Raw genomic sequence first — 20154 nt, forward strand, 5'->3', positions numbered from 1 at the left:
TTTTTTATTTATTCATTTGCGAGAGAGACAGAGAGAGAACAAGTAGGGGGAGAGGCAGAGGGAGAGGGAGAAACAGACTCCCCGCCGAGCAAGGAGCCCGATGCGGGACTCAATCCCAGGACCCTGGGATCATGACCTGAGCCGAAGGCAGATGCTTAACCATCTGAGCCACCCAGGCGCCCGATGATTAGAGTTTTTAAAAGATTACTTACACCAAACATTTGAAATTAACTTGCAGAAGCAAGAATGGGAACAAGAAAATGAGGTGGGAGAGCATTGTTGTAGTCTGAGCAAGAGATGATGGTGGCTTGGACTGGAATGTTGAAGTCAAGAAAAGTAAACAGTTAAAGAAATATTTTAGGGGCACGTGGGTGGCTCAGTTGGTTAAGCATCAGACTCTTGGTTTCAGCTCAGGTTGTGATCTCAGGGTCATGAGATGAACCTGGCATCGGGCTCCCTGCTCCGTGGGCAGTCTGCTTGAGTTTCTTTCTGCCTTCTTCTCCTGCCCCCTCTGCTCCTCCTCCTCTGCTCCTTCCCCTGCTCCTATGCTCTCTCACTCTCAAATAAATGAATAAAATCTTTAATCTAAAAAAAGACATATTTTAGAGAGACAGAACTTGGTGAAGGACTGGATGTAGGGAGTGAGGAAGAGGAAGGTATCAAATAACTGCTTGGTTTCTGATTCAAATATCTAAGTGTGTGCCCATTTCCTGAAATGGAAAAAAATAAAAGAGCTTAGGAACACTTAGAAAAGAGCATGAAACACTTGGAAAACAAAATAAAACTGCAAATATAATCGAGGACAGGTATAACTGCGAGTGGGAATAGAGGAACAGTTTGACCTAGTAGCATATGGGTGATCAGACCAGCACAGCAATGTGTCTCTTTCACTATCAGAAGTAGGCTTCTTTTTTCCTGTTTCAAAGCCCACACTCCCTTTTAGGCCCACGCACAGAGTTCCTGTTTCCTATCTGAAGAACACGCATGCCCTGTCTTTGCAGAGCAGAGACAACAGATATATCCTGACCGTCAGAGCCCAAGAGCTCAGTTGACTATTTACTCTACCCTATCCTCAGGATCTGAGAGATGTTACATCACTCAGGAAGAATTTCCCTCAAGTGGCTTCCCTACATTCTTATAGTACATGATATTTTAAACAGACATTTGCATTTTAATACACTGCTAGAAGGAGTGTAAATTTTCTGGAAAATGATAACTACTTCAAAACTTTACTTTGATTGCTGGGAGTGTATGTAGCACAGGAAAACAATCAGCAGAGGGAGCACAGGTATATACACCAACATGCTTATCTCATTGCTCTTTACAGTGGTAAAGAATTCAAACAACCGAAATGTCCTAAACAGAGAAATGGTTAAATCAAAATAAGGGAAGGGTTATGGGAACAACAATTCAGCCAAACAATGAAGTATTTTGTAGCCATTAAAAATAAGGATGGGGGGGCGCCTGGGTGGCTCAGTCGTTAAGCGTCTGCCTTCGGCTCAGGTCATGATCCCAGGGTCCTGGGATGGAGCCCCGCATCGGGCTCCCTGCTCCGCGGGAGGCCTACTTCTCCCTCTCCCACTCTCCCTGCTTGTGTTCCCTCTCTGGCTGTGTCTCTCTCTGTCAAATAAATAAATAAAATCTTAAAAAAAAATAAGGATGGGAAAGAGTATTCTATTCCCTCCTGGCTTACATATATAAATCAGACTCTTCATGCCTCTGAATTTGACATTTGAGCATCTAATATTTATTTATTTATTTATTCATTCATTCATTCACTCATTCATTCATTAACAAATATATATTGAGCACTATATGCCAGCGACTATTCTAAAGGTCAAAGAGACTCTTATTTATCACTTCTCTATCATGGAAATTCACAATTATGTGGTTGACCCATCACTAATAGATTACTCATGATTTGGAGCACTTACTAGGGGCTAGTCACTTAACCAAGTGCTTTGCATGCTTTATCTCACTTAATCCTCACAGTAATTCTGTGAGATAGGGATTGTTGTCCCCATTTTTACACATGTAGAAGACTGAAGTCCATAGAGATCAAGTGACTTACCAAAAGTCACATAGCTACCAAAGTGGCCAAGTCAGAATTTGAACCTAATTCATTGACTACAAAGCCTATGCTTTTAACTTCCTTGCTAAATTCCCTACTCGAGATGTAGCCAGATAAACACAGCCTACAACCCTGATGCTGATTCTCCCTTCATTTAACACCCCAGGCTTTGTACTTCGCTGGACTTGAATTCACTTAAGGTGATGGGGTACTGTAATAGCTCCTCACCCATCTTGCGTTACTGTTGTCTCTACTCTGTGTTTGTTCTACATCAGCAGATTAAAGAACACTCTCCTTTTCTGGAAAAGACAGAAGCAAAACAGTGTCTGAATGGCTCTTCCTTCTTTGCTTTTCACATGACATATCCAAGCAGCAAAAATCCTAAAAGGCAGTGTGTTATAGAGGGGAGAATTCCCCACAAGCCTCTTCTGTTGCATTCAACAACAAATCTTTCTCCAGTACCTACTATGTGACAAGACCTTATTTAGAGTTTGAACCTCTCTGATCCTATATTTACAAGTTTTCAGCACTTCTCTAACTCCCTGGTTTTCTAGTCTTTCTTACACCTTTTTCATATGTTCTTTTAGAATCTGATGTCCTCAGCTCCCTGTGTAACTCTAGTCTTGTTTCTTACTGTGATGTTTTCCCTCCAGCTAACTTCCCATTCTGACTTCTGTCTTTCTGTTAATAGCAGTGCCACCATTGTCTGCTCGCCCAGGCTTGAAACCTCAGTGACCTCCAGCCTTCTTGTCCTTTACACCTACTTCATCACTAAGTCATATCAGTTTTCTTCTCATGAGTTGTAACTGTCCTTTCCTTTCTGTCCCCACTGTTTATTCTCACCAAGACTTCTTCAGTAAACTCCTAACTAGTTTCCCTACCTCCAATCTCTCCCTCTTCTAATTTGCCCTGTTTGTTAGACGCCGTTAATCTTCCTGAAGCACTCCCCTGACTGCCACATGTTTTTCGGAGGTGCCAATACCCAGCGACGTAAGCCTTGCCTGTTCTCTCCCCGTAGCATCTGCTGCATGTTTTTCTCCTCTCCATTCTTATCATCACCATCCTAGTTCAGAGTCTGTTTACCTCTTCCCTGTAATGTTGCAATAATCTCTTGTCTCAGTGCCTTTAGTGTTTCCCTTCCCAGTCCATTTTATATACTGCCACCAGTTTAATCTTCTTGAGACACAGCACTGATCCTGCCACTCTTCAGCTTAAAGATATTTTGTGGCTTATAATTGATTATACTTTAAAGTCCATATTCCTTAGCCGGTATTCAGACTCTAGTCCATCTCCCATCATTCCCTTTCACGCACCATAGAGTCCAGCCAAATTAATATACAAACTTTAAATTGCCACACCTTTGAACCTTTGTTCATATTGTCCCTTCTCCTCTCTCACCATATGTTCAAACCCTCCCCCATCCTGAAAAACTCAGCTCAAATGGTACTTCTGCAATGAGGTCTTTCTGGATCCCTTTATTTATCATTAGACCTTTGTGTGGTCTATTTTCTTTTTAGGGAAAAGAATATTTCTTATTAGTTTTTCAAATATATGATCTTATGATTTGGGTTAAAGTCTATGATATAAGTCTGACTACCCAGACTCCAGGATAACAGGATTGCCTCTTCCTGGCATTTCTACCATTTTCCCATTTTACCAACTAATTTCTCAGCCTTAGTCAAAGTTAAGTTCAGAGTAGAAATTCTCCCTTTGTTACCTCTCTTGTTGGGGAGTCAAGGCAAGGAAGCTTTCTAATCTATTGTGGTAAAACGTAGATTGTATTGTCCATGAAAAGCATGGGCTTCGGAATCAGATGGCGCTAGGTTCCTGACAGCTTCATTATTTCCCAACTGTGTGAATTCAGGTAACATATTTAACCTCTCTATGCAACAGTATATTCATTTATTTGAAACCTTAACAAACCTAGTGGCCCCATTTGGCTAATCTCTGCATAAATGGTACACAAAGAAGCACTATCCAGAGGCCAAAAAGTAATTTTAAAATTTATTTGTACTTTCAAAGAACACCAAAGAGGAAATAGTTCATAACCCACAATGACATTTCTGAAATATTCTTCCTTCACTCCTCAATTATATCTAACCAGGAGCTATTCCAAGAGCCTTTCACACATACACACACACACACACACACACACACACACACACACACACGCAAATAAAACTCTGTCTACATCACCAGTCCCTGTTCCTCTACCTTCTTCCATCTATCAGCTATATACATATTCTATAGATTGGCTTAATCCCTCTAACATAGTCTGCCTCCCCCTCAGGTCCTGTCTCTCTCTTCCTATTTAAAACATCCAGGAATAGAATTCACAAGGCTTCTCCTTTTGTGAGTAGAAGTAGAGTGGGGGAGAACGAAGAAAGGGGAGAAGGTGCATGACAGACACACATTAGTAACTCTTGTCCCTGTCACATGTTAAATAGAGACAACAGGATATATCTCATAGTTTTTAAGATGATTAAATAATATTGCAAGTTTAAAGCACCTAGCTTATGTCTGGCATATGATTTGCATGTGGTGGTTGGTTAGCAGTTCTATGATTTACATTTGTTTCTTTTTTTTAATAGATTCTAATTCTCTGGAGATATTCTCCATTTTTTCACCTATTTTTTTAAAGATTTTATTTATTTATTTGTCAGAGAGAGAGAGCATAAGCAGGGAAGCGGCAGACAGAGGGAGAAGCAGGCTCCCTGTTGAGCAAGGAGCCCAATGTGGGACTCAATCCCAGGACCCTGGGATCATGACCTGAGTCCAAGGCAGACACTTAACTGACTAAGCCACTCACATGTCCCTTTTTCACCTATTTTCTTGAACATACTAATCATAGCTATTTTAAAGTTCTTGTATGCCGATCCCAATACCTAGATCACCTGTGGCTTTTTTTTTTTTTTTTGCTCTCTTTTTTTTCTTCTGATTTTCAGACATGTGGTCCTGTCTTTTGGTGCACCTGGTAATATTCTAATGAAAGATGTTCAGTGTGTCTAAATAAATCGCAGAGGCTCCAGTTGGTATTCCTCTAGAGAGGGTCCATCCTTACCTGCACTATGCAGATAGAGTGATGGCACATCATCTTATTCTACTCAGAAGCTGTACTGAGTCCAGGCTGGACTGCAGTCCTACTAAGGCTCCATCTACCCCGGGTTTGCTCCTGGCCTTCCAGGATTTTCCCCTGAAACCTGGTATATTATGTGCATCCCCTTCCCTTCGACAACCCCAACTCTAATCACTCTATCCCAAGTCTGTTAAAATACACTGCTTCTAAAGACTTTCTCTTAGGCGTTTTTGCCTCCTGCTCCATGTAGCCCCCATATTTGGTAAATGTGCTGAGTGAAAAATTGGTTTGAGCACCCACCCCACCCCTGGCTGGTCTCCACCAAAAGATCTGCTGGTTTCTCTGTTCCCTTGCAAGTGCCTCAGCGTATGCAAATCCTAGATTCTCAGCTCCCACCTGCTCTCCCTCCAACTCAGAATCAACGTGCACCCTCAGGGTAAAAGCAGTTGCAGTAATTTCCTCATCTCTCTGGATTCTTCCCTCTCTAGAAACTTAGCTACCTCTCATTTTCATTGTCTCAGCACCTCCTCACTGCCTTCAGACAAATGGTTTCTGTATATTCCAGCTTTTCTAGTTCTAGGCAAGAGAACCAGTGTGCCTCTGGCCATTCCATCCCACTCAGATGTAGAAGGAGATGCTTATTTAATGTTCATTCATCCCCCACTTCACATCCCTTATTCAGCTAGACAGCCTGTAATACATTTTCTGGTACAGCCAGTTGGCTGGCTCCACCAAGTTCTCATTTTCAGGTTCCTGGGTTTCCTTACAACTATAAGCATAGCTCAGTTCATTCAATGCTGTCTCTTTCTCTGCCCCCTTCTTTTATAGTAGTTCTTCTGAACAAAATCCACACTGCCATAATTAAATTCTAATCCTTAGCCCACCAGTCCTCATCAACTATAAATGTTGTGTAAATTTTCTAATTACACTTTATACATGCTCTAAATCTTAGTCGACTACAGCCTTAAATGTAGTTCCATCCCCTGATTTTCTTATGTGAGAATTGACTGTTCTATCTTTCCATCCTCTTCATAGATTATTTTGTTTTATTTGAGTATTTTAGTTCCTTTTCCTCAGAAGAATATCACTTCATCAGATAAGCAAGGCTCTTGATAAACCCATTCCCTGGCCCTTCCTGAAAGATGTGTGCCATCCATCCATTCCCATAAATTTCACTCTTAGATCAATCCAGACCACAAGAGAACAATGTGTTTTTACTTCATGCTCTGGAACTTTTATAGATCTATATCTAAGAATTATACATTACTTTTAATTTCACAAAATTTAGTAAATATTATCTAATAATTATTCAATATATTTTTGTTAAAAAAGTTAACACCTCATGGTGCCTATTATTTGCCTGAAGCAGTTCTAAAGACTTCACAAATATAAATTTATATAATCTCCATAACCATCTGTTGAAGTAGGAATAATTATCTTTTTTCTTTACAAATGAAGAAATTGAGGCCCAGAGAGGTTAAATAGTTTTCCAAGATTACACAGCTAGTAAATGGTAGAGCAAGGATGGAATCCAGAAAGGTTGACTCCAGGACCCAAACTCTTAACCACTCTATAACCATATGAAGTTCATTATCATATTGATTGCAGGAGTTCTCTGAAATACATCCACTCCTCAGTAAGGATCCATAAGATAACTTCTCAAACACTTTTATCAGGAAAAGCTGTGGAGCTCCCTTTTAGCAAAAGTGGGTGGTTTGCATTTCTCTGAGCTTACCTAATCTTGGCTCTTTTATTGCCCTTATTTTTCCTTTGTCCAATCCCTTGTGTATTTTATCTTTTTTGTATTGTTGCATTTTTCTAAACTGGCATAACTGCTTTGTGGAATGTGGTAGAGAATGAATGAATGAATGAATAAATAAATAAATAAATAAATAAAATTAATTTTTCTAAGTATTTATGAGATGAATTTATCCATCACCAGGAACACATAATTTCAATTACCAAATCCTACTGTGTAGTCCCAGTTATGTAGCTTATGACTCACTTTCCACATCCTCATTTCTCTTACAAAGTCATGTCTGTATGAACTAGAAAAAGAAATGAAAATACCACCTAGGTCTTTCAATTTCCTACTTAAAATGTCAGAGTCTCTTGAGACACATTCCAGAGCTTTACAGGCCATGTCTGCCCTAATTGGTCACAGGAGTGACAGAATTCAAGCCAGGATGTGTCCAGCAGGAGAGTAACTACATAGGCAATGACCTGGTTGGGTGGGGAAATGGAAAGTCCTTGGTTACATTAGGCAAAGAGTCAAGAACAAGAATCCAAGCTGAGAGTGGGGTGATAGCAGGTCAGGAGCTATTAAAAAAAAAAAAATCAGAATGAAGTTAGAGTGTTGGGCTGCAGGGGAAACAGACAGATGCTAGAACAGACAGCAGGCTAACATGGAATCTATGGGCTTCTTGTGACCCAGCCTTGTCTGTTTCTCTTGCTTCACCTTTTACCATGCCCCTTCCATTCTTTATTCCAGTCACACTAATAAATTGCTAAATGTACCCCAAATATGCCAAACTGTTCCACACCTCCGTACCTTTTTTTTCATGCTTCTTCCTTTCTTTTGCCTCTACCTGACAAGTATCTACCCATTTTTTCCAGATTCTGCTTAAATACCTTCACTAGGAAGCTATTCCTGCCCCCACCACAGCCTGCCCCCACTCATTTTTTTGCCCTTTACCCACCCATGTACCTGGTTCTCACATATATCTTGACCTTCACAGCAGTGGTAAAGGGTATGAGGGTGTACCTTAGCATTCTGATGTGAGAAATGTCATATTGTATTTTTTTCTAACCCAAGTTTAGAAAATATTAATCCCCAAGAACTAGGATGTTGACACACCCAGTCTTTATGAGCGCCTCTCCCTGACTCATACTTAAAATCCTAGAGCCCTAATAGTCCAGAAAATGTGGAAAATGGCCCTCTGGTCTTCAGTACACCTCCAGTACAATGTTGAATAGAATTGGCAAGAGCAGACATCTTTGTCTTGTTCCTGACTTCAGGGGCAAAGCATCTGGTCTTTCATCACCACTTATAATGTTAGCTGTGGGATTTTTGTAGAGCTCTTTGTCAGATTAAGTTCCACTCTGTTTCTCATTTGTTCATGAAAGGGTTTTGGATTTTATCAAATGCTTTTTCTGCATGCATTGAGATGAGTATGTAGTTTTTGTCCTTTATTCTAGAAACATGGTGTATTACATTGTTTGAATTTTGGGTATTAAACCAACCTTGCATTCCTGGGATAAATCCCACATGGTTGTGATATATATAGTTGATCCTTGAACAACGTAGGGGGCTAGGGGTACCAACCTCCCATGCAGTCAAATCCATGTATAACTTTTGACTTCCCAAAAACTAATTGCTGAATTTGGTCCCAGGACATCATATTGATGGCAGACCAAGGAAGTGCCAGTTTGGTGAGATTAAAAGATTTTACCTGCTATAATAAATTCCCATCCATCCTGGCAAGGCCTATATCAGTGTCATTAAACTTGTCCTTTCTACTTCTGTCTCCCCATTAGCTATACCCTCTTCCTTTCCTTTGCTATCTGTAAAGGACCCCTTTGGCTGCAACTAACAGACCAACCCAACTCTAACTTAAGTACGAGTTTATTTTTCTGATATAACAAGAAATGTGGGGACAGACAGTTCTGAGACTGATCAGGATCTTTGCCTTTTTCCACTGCAGCCCCCATAGCAAATGTACTCCATCCTTATGCCTGTTCCTCCTGGGCCCATCGTGCCTTAAGACCAAGCCCTATCCTAGGGGAAAGGAGTACAGTCAAGAGGCAAAAAGCCTGCCATCATATTACAAAGTTTTTCCAGAAGTCTCACACAGCAACTTCTGCTTATGTCTCATCATTTAAATCTAGGTCACATGTCACCCCAGACCAATCACTGAAAAACTGAAAAATGTGTAGAGAGAAGGGAGAGGGGAAGGGAGGGTAGTAGCTGGTCAACCAACAGTGGTTACCGTGCCTTCTTTCCCAGCCTTAGGAATTAGAAGTTAGGGCAGAGGTAGGGGAGAATGAGCTTGGAGTATGGCATGCCCTTCAACTCTGCCCCTGTCCATACCTGTTCTAAACATAATCAGTCCCCACCTTCTAAAATCTAAGCTCCCTAGCACCTTCTGTAGCAAACACAACAAATACAGATACATTTTTACCTGCTTTCTGGTAAATTCAGCATCTAACTCATTCTCCTTATTTTAGAATTAGCAAAGGGGCACCTGGCTGGCTCAGTCAGTACAGCATGTGACTCTTGATCTTGGGGTTGTGAGTTCAGGCCCCATGTTGGGTGTAGAGATTACTTAAAAATAAAATATTTTTTAAAAGATTTCATCTTATTTCTTTTTATTTATTTGATAGAGAGACAGCACGAGAGGGAACACAAGCAGGGGAAGTGGGAGAGGGAGAAGCAGGCTTCCCGCGGAGCAGAGAGCCGGATGCGGGGCTTGATCCCAGGACCCTGGGATCATGACCCGGGCCGAAGGCAGACACTTAACAACTGAGCCACCCAGGCACCTCTTAAAAATAAAATCTTAAAAAATAGAATTAGCAAAAACAGATTTTGTCATCTGCCATCATTAAGCATTGTTCGATTTGAAGACCCCAAAAGCTAGTGTTCTGTGACATCTCCATGTCTTTTCGCAGCCTCGTATACCTGCCCTGGCAGCTAAACATTTCCATCACAGGTACAACTGCCTGTACCTACAAGTCAACCCATGACCTGGGTAACATGTTCAAGCTTGGATCCTGGACTTCAGATCTCTAGTGCCATTTAATCACTATCCAGATAGGAAAGGGTTAGAAATTCAGAGTCCAAAATAAGGACCTTAAAATTCAACTTCCCTATCTCTCACTTTCCCCAAATGTTCCTGGGAATTACAGATTAATATATTTATCAAACTCTAACAAGTGCATTTGCCTCTCTTCCTTCCAGAGCCTTCTGCTGACCTCTCTGTAAACCAGCCTAGAGGTTCTAAAGCATTCTGTAAAATCCTTTCAACTCGATCTCTTGCCAGTCCTCTGATATTCCACACATCAGGAGTTACTTTTGAGAGGCTTCATTCAATCCTGCATACTATTTCTCTAATAGAAACTTAGCTATTGTCTCAAAATCCATAGGCACAAATTCTAGGGATCATACTTTTTCTGTGTGCAACATTCAGATTTCTTAGTAACCCCACAATATAGCAGTCATGAACTTATTCCATAACACCGAGGTGTAAGAAATGTCACATTGCTTAAAAAAAAAAAGTCCAGGGAGCCTGGGTGGCTCAGTTGGTTGAGCGACTGCCTTCGGCTCGGGTCATGATCCTGGAGTCCTGGGATCAAGTCCCGCACCGGCTCCCTGCTCAGCAGGGAGTCTGCTTCTCCCTCTGACTCCCCCCTCTCGTGCTTTCTCTCTATCTCATTCTCTCTCTCAAATAACTAAATAAAATCTTTAAAAAAAAAAAAAGTCCAGAAAATGTCCATTGCCATAGTTTAGCCCCCCAGGGACTTGCCACAGTGGCAAGATTTTCTATTCTCTGTGGAGTCTTAGAAGGGTGACCAACCACCCCCATTTGCCCATGACCAAGGGGTTTCCTGGGATGTAAGACTTTCAGTACTAAAAATGGGCAAACCAGAAGAATTGGTCATCCTAAATACTGGACTAACATTAATTTACAAACCTTCCCTTTACTATAGTATAAGCTCTCAAGGGGCAAGGAATATGTCTAATGAATTTCTATATACTCATGTCTAGTGCTTGGGACATAACAGGCACTCAATACATTCTTAATAAACTTACAAACAGTGCATAAACCAGCATAAAAGTAGAAGATTAAATAATTGTAATAATCCAAACTGATCTACATCAGAAGTTATTTGAGCCAGTTGAAATGGAATGCCCCACCACTTGCTACTTATCCCTTCCAGAGAACATCCCTTCCAGGCTTAAAGAGGCCATGTCCTCAGAGCAGGGGCAAATCTCCCCACACACAAAAACACACCATGATTTCTACATCATCTAGTTACAATTTAATGAATTTGAGAAGGATCAGGTAGACTTCCAATCGCATTTTGGATCCGTTTTTCAAGAAGACAGCACATTACCAAATATAAGCAAAGTGTTAAGAAAGCATAAACTTCTGAAGGTACCTACTACCTGCCCAGCCTACCAGACCTCCTCAGAGTTCTGTGCTGCACAAAGTGATGACACTGCTGCTTTTAAGTATCCAGAACCTTCCACACCACCTCCACCCCAGCACATTCCCCCTGGGGTATAACAGTAATGTTACAGCAAGGCTTTTCTTGTTCTTCACTGTGTCACTTTCCATTTGTCTTCCACAAGACACTGATGTTCCTTTATCCCCTAACATCTTTTTTCTTCTGTCTGCCTTTCCTCTCATATCATTTCTTCCAACTTTTTGTATAAGTTAAGAATGGGGTAGAACTAATATGCTTTCTTTCATCTTCTGTAACAGGGAGGCTGTTATATTTGTGCCAGGTATAAGAATTCTGACCCTTCTTTTTGTCCCGTGATGGACTGAGTTGATCTCAAGGGCCCTGTCCCCCATGCACCTACTCATACCTAAGCTTTTCTCTCCCTGCTCCCTCCTCCTCCTCTCGCTTGGCCGGTGACTTTGACCACCTTCTTAAATCCTTTCTGGGTGTTCCGGGGATATTCCCTAGCCAGCCCACTCTGATCTCAGTTATGCAATACAACCAGATTTTTTTTCACCCTCAAAATAAGACTTGAATTTTCACAACACAAGTCTCTGTTTCAAGACTCTTGTTTTTTTAAGAATTATAATTCTCAAAATTCTACATTTACCACCATCTCTGGGGTGAACACCTACTTCAGGTTAAAGGGCATCTCTTGTCTGTGCATTGTTAACACTTTTGTGTACAACTCCAAGCTGAGAGGAAGAGGGGTACCTTGGGGCACTAGCAACTCAAGCAGGAAGTCCCTCTCTCCCAGGCCAGAGTAAAATGGTTTGGGCCTCCCTGACACGTCCAGAGAAACTTGGGGAAGTCTTGATGGGGATTGATCTTTAAAACATGCCAAAGACTGAAGGTGAACCAGCATTTATATATGTCCTTGTTTCAGAAAAGAGAATGGCTGCTGTTGGCCAAAGGGGAGCCCCTGAGCGGAGGACACAGCCTGAGACAGCCTGCCAACACCTTCTATGTGATTGTGCCATCACGCTCCCCCACTCTGCTGGTGAAGGCAGTGGCCACTCGGGAACTGATGCTGCCCAGCCCCTTCCCCCTGCTGCCTGAGAACCCACCTGATGACAGCCTTAAGATTGTGGAGGCACGTGGAGCTCAGATATCATGGGACAGAGGGAGAGAAGAGTTGGGAGTTGGAGAAAGGGATGAGGGAGAGCAGCAAGCCTGTGGGGGAAAGGACTGGGAAGCAGAGGGAGAAGTGGTTGTGCCAAAAAGGTGGTGGAAGGTCAGTAATGTGTGTCTGTGTGATGGTGTGTTACCACGGGTCTTTCTCTGCATTGTGTGTGTGCAGATGTGGGTACCTGTTTGTATGCATCTATTTTTGTTTGTTGAGGAAAAGGTAGCCAATGTAGGCATCCAGGATAGGAAGGGCTTCAAAATGAGACTCCCAGCCAACAGAGGGAACTGCGCTGCTGGCCATTTTCTCTCCCTTCTCCCGCTCCTCCCCCTCCTCCTCCTCTCTTCCTTGGATCTGGATTCTGGATTTCCTCTGCCAGCCTCCCCTGGCTGAGGGCAGGAGGAGGGGCTCTGGGCAGGGAGAACTGGAACCACATCACTGCTGGATCACTGGCTTACGTGCAGAGAGGACAGAGCCTGGGATTGTGTTCTTGCCTTGGCGGCCATGGGCATACGGAGAGAGGTGGGCACAAGTGGCCATGGCTCGCTCAATGTCTCACTTCGGGGCCAGTGGTTCCTGGCACAGGATATTGTGGCCGGAAAACCTGACTGCTCAGGAATGCTGTGCTTGTGTGTCCTCAGGCTATGCTCACCTCACAGGCCAGGCAGAGAACTCAGTGTACTCGACCAGCATACTGTGAGCAGCCCCAGGTCTTGGACACCCCCTCCCTCACAGCCATGCACAGTGGATCCCTTGTAACCCTCACAGCATTCCAGCCCCTCTCAGAATTCTATGACACACTTTTTGGGGCCAGCCTATTCCACGTCCCTAACCACTCAAGGTTGCACCTACTTGTTATACTCTTGCCAGAACCGTACATCATCACAAGCACTCAGATCTGGGGGCCAGGACACCCAATGGGACCCACATCTATTTCAGTCTTCAGTGAAGCGCTGGGTCTTCACACCTCCTCCAGCCTCTCACACTCCAAGTTTTCTGCCTGACATCTTGTGTTCTGTGACCTCAAGTTCCTTGGGTAAGCCTCCTCTTCTCTCTTCATCAGAGCGTGCTGGACAGCCTGGAACTAGAGCCCATCTACAACCCCTTGCAGGCTTGGAGCCACCTGTACTCACATCTGAGCAACACCTTTATCAAGCCTCAGGACCGGCTCCACCCAAGCTGGGAGAGCCGGGCCCTGAGAAAGGTACTCTCCCTACTCCCTACTCTTCTTCTTCCCCATTACACCCAGAGAGAGGCCTCCTACCCCATCCTCAACTCCCCACTCCCCAAAGTCAAGGGAGTAGCCCACTGCCCTCGGTTCTGTGCCGCCCCCCCGCCCCCGCCCCGTGGAGGGGAGAACCAAGCCAACAGTGGAAGAAGAAAAAGACCAGCACTTTGCCCTAGACAAAGGAAGTTACAACCCCTGCCCAGTAGGGACGCTTCTCTGCCTGGGCACTGGGTATTTACATATGATAATGTTTCGGTATCTTAACTGTAGCACTTATGATAACTCATTAGTCATTTAACAAACTATTGTCCCACTAAGCAAACTGACAGCACCGAGACCACAACTTCTGTTTAAAGAGGCTAAATGGAAGGTGGAAAAAGAAATGTCCAAAGGGAAGGAAATTAGCATTTACTGAACACCAGCCATTTGCCAGGTTTTGTGACAAGTGCTTTCACATATGTCTTTCTCATTTAATCCTCACAGCGTCCCTGCAAGGTAAGTGTTAATGCTCATTGTACAGATGAGGAAAAGGAGGCTGACCAGGGTTAGTCAACTGGAGTCAGGGCTTTAGCAATAAGAGTTAAAGAGAGAAAAGGAATTGAGAGTGGAGTTATTTTTATGAAATTCATATTCTATAATATTTCCCTTTGTCCCTATTAATCTTTTCCTAGTTTCTCAGTAACAGAACTTTAGAAACTCCTGCTTTGCCTTAGCCGAAGTTATAAAAGAAAGATCTTTCCAAACTGCAGTCCTTCTAGAGATGGGAGAAGAGCCCTCCACAAGTTAGCTGGTGCACAACCTAACCGAGGAGGGACACTCGGCCGGGAGCGGGCACTGTGGGGGCGAGCCCAGGGGACTCCACTGCCCTGGGCCTTGAGGCTAGGGCTCAAGGGATGGAACACAGGAGGGAGTGAGGGTAGGAGAACCCAGGAACAGGACAGGAGGTCAGCAACCGTGGCCTGGGCTCCAGAGGGGTCGGCTTGCGTTCTTTGCAGGCTGGGCAGTTACAGACAAACCGAGTTCGAGCCACAGTGGCCCCCCTGCCTGTGATTCCAACCCCTGGCAGAGCCCCCCAGATGCCAGCAGCCAGCAAGTCTTCCTCAGAAGCCCTCTTCTGGCTTTCCAAGGAGGAAGTGGGGGAGGAGAAAGAGGAAGAGTATCCCTGGGGGCCCTGAGTCCCCAGCGCCAGAGCCCGGCTGCCCTGCTCAACCACATCCATACGAAGGCTCATGCGGTGAATGGCTTTCCATGGTCAGACTTGCCTTCTGTCCACCTGAGCCTCTGTGAGCTCCAGGTGACTGGGAAACAGAGCCTTCCCCTCCTCTGTCTTCAGTTCTGCTACCGCCCTGGCCCCCGCCACTCAGGCCTAGAAGAGACACACCTGAACTTTTTCCTTCTCCAAGCAGGAGTTCATTTCTTTTGGATCATTTGATATCATTAACACAGATGAAGATTAAATACCCAGTAAATCTCCACTATTATTAAGAGCATTCCCTGAATTTCTCCTTGTAGTTCCCTGTAAGCAGATAGATGAGGTCAGGTCACCTTTGGGAAACTGGACCTCAGGAGACAAGGACAAGGTTTGCAGAGCTCATGAAAAATAAGTACATTGAAATTTAAGCCTCATTCCGAAGCCTATGCTCTTCCCACTACACCCACCATACAGCAGTTCCCTTCGACCTTCAAACAGAAAAATGGTTGGTGCTTGAGTACCTATAGGTAAAGTGTGTGTGCATGCATGCGCTTGTGTGCGTGTGTATATGCGCACGCACGTGTGTATTTGTGTGTGTTGGGGCAGGTGGTGTCTCATAGCTGAGAGCAGGAGGAAAAGATAGTGTGAAAAAGACCTATTGCCTTCCTATTCTCTCCCCATGCCTGTCCACCTTTCTGTTGGCCCTCTCCATCCATGGAATAACTACCACTTATAAAATGCTTAATCTGTGCTTCAGACTGCACTAAGTACTTGAGAAACTTAACTCCTTTCACACAAACAACCCTGTGAAGTAGACCCTGTTGTTGGGTTTTCCCATTTTACAAAGGGGCATTGAGGGAAACTGAGGGTTACAGATGTTATACAACTCACCCAGTGTCCCAGAGACAGGCTCAAGCCCAAGTGGGCCTGACTGGACCACCGAGGCTCTCACCCACCACAATGCTCAACTCACCTCCCTGGGACCCCTTCCTCCTTCTGTGGCCCCCCATACATTCTCCTGACCCCCTCCACACCCACCCAGCACACCGTGTCCCTTCTGTGACTATTCACACACATAGACCTCTTAAACCCAAGCTGACTTTAATGAGAATAAACTTCTTGAAATCTAGATCTCTGGCAAAGAACAATGCAGGGGTGAGGATCCAGGCACAGTCCGGCATCACCCTAGAGCCTCCATGCAGGCCCCTCAAACTGCACCAACTCAAACCAAGCACCCCTTTTCATAGACCTGGTCCGGCAGCTGTCCATTCCTTTGGGGAGGTTGACTTGGAGGTGCTGGTCTCTCCCAGGTCCCATCCCTCACCCCTGCCATCTGTCCCACTTGCAGGACGTCTTGAGATTGATCATCCTTCCCTTGATTCCCCTGATCCCTCCCAGGTCCCCTGGACTGGCTTACACAGGATTCTCCAACCCTCTGGTTCCTGCAGGTTCTAATAGATTTCTTTGATCCCGGTGCCACCTCCCCATGGTAGCCCTACCAGCAACCTCAGCCTTGCCCTACCTCTCATGTGGAGCCCTCGGACTTGACCCCGGTCCTGTCAGCCCCTCCTCTAGACAGCTCACAGTCCCAGCTCCCTGAGGCACTGCTTTTCTGGACCTGGCTGTACAGGGCAGTGTCTGAGCTGTGGCCTTTGCTGCCACCACCAGTTAGAGCTCTGGGTTCAGGGAAGGCCAAGCCCCGGGGCTTGGGAGCTGGGAGGGGCTTTGTGCTCCGAGGAGGTGGCACAGCATAGTCATCAGTGGCAGGGTTGTAGGGGAGCTCATAGCCCTCCTCCTTCACCCGAGCCTGGCACCACCAGGCATCCTTGGGCTCCTGAGGCAGGTCGTAAAGGCCCCGGAGAGCAGCTGGGGCCAGGCCCTCAGGTTCATCATAGATGGGGTCCTCTTTGGGGTCCGTCAGCTTGGCCTTCAGCAACTGCTGCTGCACATGCTCGTACAAGCCGCAATAAAGAGGTTTCTTGAACTGCACTCCCTCCCCTGCCCGAGCAGGGGTGCTGTCCTGGGGGTCTGAGTATAGGGAATCCTGGGAAGGGCCTGGAGGAATGCGCAAGGAGTCTAAGGGTTCAGCATACAGGGTGGGAGGGCTGCCCGGGAGCTCCTGAGGGCCAGGCAGGGATGTCAACTTTCCCTCTGCCACTTCTCCTTCCTGGGAATCGGCTTTGAGACTATCCTGCCCTTGACCATCCTTTCCCTGGACCTTCTGCCGGTGAATAGCAGTCTCAACCGCCTGAAAGATGTCATTCCCCTGTGCCGTCTGGAAGGTGAAGGTTCCAGGGCCTGAAGGGCAGCGGCGACCAGCCTCAAAAGAGAACATGACCTGAAGAAGGTGTGGAGGAAAACACATTACCAGGAGCCATGAAAGGAGATGAGTCCCAGGGCCTGGCCTAGTATAGAGGATCTACAAAGAAAAGACTACCTGGGGAGGGAGGTGCGGCCACAGGCTGAGCAAGGAAGGGTTATCCAGAGGACAGAGCTTCCCGCCTTCCTGTCCTGCCCCACCCCACCCACCCCACAGCTACCCCAACCCAGGAAGTCGGGGTTCCCTGACAGCCCCCCGCACCTTGTCCCGGCCATAGCGGCGCAACAGAGTGTAAGGCCAGAAAAGGAGTGGCTCCAGTATCTGACTCTGGGCCCCTACGGTCAGGAGAGTCAGCCTCTCAGCCTCCACCCTCAGCACATAGGAGCCATGCAGGCCACAGCGCTCAGCGGCTTCCGTCCTCTGCACTGTTACCCAGAACTGGGATCCTGGAAGGAATACACAATTAGATTGGCACCCGGCCAGACTGCTAGGTGAAGGCGCTGGGTAGGTGGGGACAGGTTATCCAAGCACTCACTTGGAAACTTCAGGAGCTTCCTACTTCCCCATGGTCCCTGACCCTTTAATCACTCCCTTCCTAGGGACACCCTTCCTTTCCACCCCATCCCTGCCCAGGCTCAGGCGTCTACCTTCCCAGGTGGGGCTATACAGCGAGTTCTCCAGCATCTCCAGGGCAGAAAGCTTGGGTGGGTTCTCCGCAGGCGCCAGAGCCCAGCTGCCTTTCTGGGGTAAGGAGAGAGAGTATCGAGGACCCTGCAATTCCCTCACCAGTGCTGCCAGGGTCCGAGCCAGCCCAGGCCCTCTGCTGCTGTAACCGCCCCCACCTCGAGTCGCCTCTTGGGCCCAGTGCGTTTCGCCCCAGCCCCTCGCGGGCAGCCCCGGCCCGCTCACCGGAAAGGCATTTCGGCACAGTGTTTGCACCCAGGCGGCGCTGGACGGCGCGTCCGCCGCCAACAGGTGGGAGCGCTGCGCGGTGTCCAGGCGGAAAGCTGCGGCGCCAGGCTCTGGGGGGCTCTCCACCGCCACGGGGACCACGCTCACACACTCCGCCAGACGGATCACCTTGCAGTCTAGGCGGCGCGAGCCCCCTCGGCCCCCTCCGGAGCTCGACCCCTTGTGGTCAAAGAACTCGAGCCGCGCTACGCCGTGGGGACTGGCAGGATAGAGTACCGCCCAGGTCTTCCTCCACCTCTGGGAAGAGAGAGCGAGACGCTGGGAAGGGAGTGGGCGAGCACCGGCGCAGGCCGATTTCGGGTCTGCAGCTTCCCGGCCGGGGGCGAAATTCCCCGAGAAGAATGCAGCTCCGTCTCCGCAGGACCAGAGAGGGCGTACCGCGAGACCAGCGGACCTTCTCCGGAGCGTGCAATCAACTTCGCGGGAACGTCATAGGGTTCTTCAGCTCCCGGCCCGCGCTCCAACCCGCTGCCACCCCCTCCCTCCCTCCCTCTGGGCTCTACAGCCCACTCCTAAGTCTGATGGGGTTCTGCAACCCCTGCCCCCGACTACCTTGGTACCGAAACGCTGACTTTGCAAAAAGAGCGGCCCTTCCATCACAGCTCCGTCCATGGCCCCCGGCGCTTCCTTCCGCGCTTCCTGACCCTGCGGGCTAGAGGCGGGGCGGGGGCGGGGCCGCGCCACCGGAGGCGTTCCCGCCCCTCCCCCGGCCTCCGCGGCCCGCGAAGGTGGAGCAAGGAGAACCGCAAAAGGAAAAGGGAAGGGGTCCCCAGCTAGTTGGGCGGTTCACCACCTTCAGACTCCTGCCACAGCCCTGGGACGCGCACAAGTGGCTCCACCAGGAGAAACCTCGAGGTTTCGGCCAGAGGGCTCTGGCGCCTGGGCTTATGGGCTGTGTAGGACGTCATATGCTCAACGTGACATCAGAGTGAAGGCCGTGACGTCACCCCGAAAAATGCCAGTGGGCACCGTGGGGCACCGGAGGGACTCTGCGGGCCTTCATCGCCTCAGTTCCCCTGACCGGACCCGCCCCTAGCCCGGCAGGGGCCTGGCTGTTTACACTCCGCGGAGTCCGGGACGTGGGGGAAGGGCTGGGGGCTGGGGACTGGAAGGCTTCCCGGAGCCCGGAGCTGAGCCGCGGCCTCCCGCCGATTCAGGGGCCGCCGCCCAGGCCGGTCCGCGGCCCCGTGGCCTCTTGCGTGTCCAGCTCCCTGACCGCAGCTGCCCGGCCTCCAACCCGCGGGAAAAGAAAGCTTCATTAAGCAGGCCGGGGGAGGGTCGGCGGTGGGGGGTTGAGGGAGGTGGAGCGGCCGCGGCCAGCTCCACGGGGGAGGGGAGGACCAAAAGGAGAAGAGGAGGGAACTGGCCAGGGAGGAATGGAAGGAGAAGGCGGAATGTGGGAGGGCTCAAGGGGACGTGGGAGGGACGAACGGAGAGGGGGGAGAGAGGGGGGGTCCAGTCTCCCCTGGCCGAGCATTTTTTTGGGAAGTCCTAGGACTGATCTCCAGGACCTGGACTCTTCTCCCAGCCCCTAGAGCTCCGCTCAGCCAAAGGTAGGGGGAGTCACGCTGTCGCGGGAGGAAGGGGAGTTTCGGATGGAGAGGATGGTGGAGGGACCACGGAAAAGGGGTGATGCAGGATGGAGTCGAGGGGAACCAACCAACAGAGGGTTTTATCATTGTTTAAAAAAAGAGAGACACAAGAAGAGTGGAGTGAGGGGGCAGATATTTGGCGGGTGGGGGTTCTGAAGGGTGTTCCAAATAGGGCAGCGGCCAGGGCCCTAAGCCTGGAGGCTCCTCTGTGAGGCCCTACCCCTGGGCCCCCAAGCCAAAATGTCCCCAGAACAAAGCTGTCCTGTTGTGTTGTTTGTCTGAGTTGGGGAAAGCATGTTCGGGGGGCCGTTGCTGGAGAGGGGCTGTTCTCAGTCCCAGACAGAGGGAAGGC

The 20154-nt window shown here is 47.5% G+C and overlaps 2 protein-coding genes across 11 annotated transcripts in view; one reads left to right on the top strand and one right to left on the bottom strand.

The window, feature by feature from the left end:
• Window positions 1-20154, top strand: part of LOXL3 (lysyl oxidase like 3) — a 93399-nt gene that overhangs the window by 55212 nt on the left and 18033 nt on the right. For 2 of the 6 annotated variants that reach the window (XM_073897487.1, XM_073897488.1), the window contains exons 8-9: window positions 12259-12465; window positions 13562-13702. In XM_073897487.1, coding sequence (XP_073753588.1) covers window positions 12259-12465; window positions 13562-13702 — 348 coding nt within the window. Of the gene's footprint in view, window positions 1-12258; window positions 12466-13561; window positions 13703-14209; window positions 14222-14721; window positions 14957-19548; window positions 19764-20154 lie in introns of those variants that run through there. The other 4 variants (XM_025868327.2, XM_025868328.2, XM_073897489.1 and 1 more) reach the window with 4 other exon arrangements.
• On the bottom strand, window positions 16003-19010 carry DOK1 (docking protein 1). 5 transcript variants are annotated; one of them, XM_025868333.2, is made up of 5 exons: window positions 18763-19004; window positions 18148-18447; window positions 17886-17979; window positions 17500-17684; window positions 16003-17256 (listed from the first exon to the last, which is right to left on the bottom strand). In XM_025868333.2, exons 1-5 carry the CDS (start codon window positions 18820-18822, stop codon window positions 16444-16446), a joined length of 1452 nt encoding a protein of 483 aa, XP_025724118.1. In that variant the 5' UTR covers window positions 18823-19004; the 3' UTR covers window positions 16003-16443. The 5 variants fall into 5 exon arrangements, with proteins under 5 accessions (XP_025724118.1, XP_073753598.1, XP_073753599.1 ...); XM_073897497.1 differs by lacking the exon at window positions 17500-17684 and having other exon boundaries at window positions 17886-17975; window positions 18763-19010; XM_073897498.1 differs by lacking the exon at window positions 18763-19004 and having other exon boundaries at window positions 17886-17975; window positions 18148-18257.

Source organism: Callorhinus ursinus, unplaced genomic scaffold (assembly GCF_003265705.2).
Source record: "Callorhinus ursinus isolate GAN/ISIS: 27379988/994484 unplaced genomic scaffold, GSC_fseal_2.0 scaffold10, whole genome shotgun sequence".
NCBI classification, from domain to species: Eukaryota; Metazoa; Chordata; class Mammalia; order Carnivora; family Otariidae; genus Callorhinus; species Callorhinus ursinus.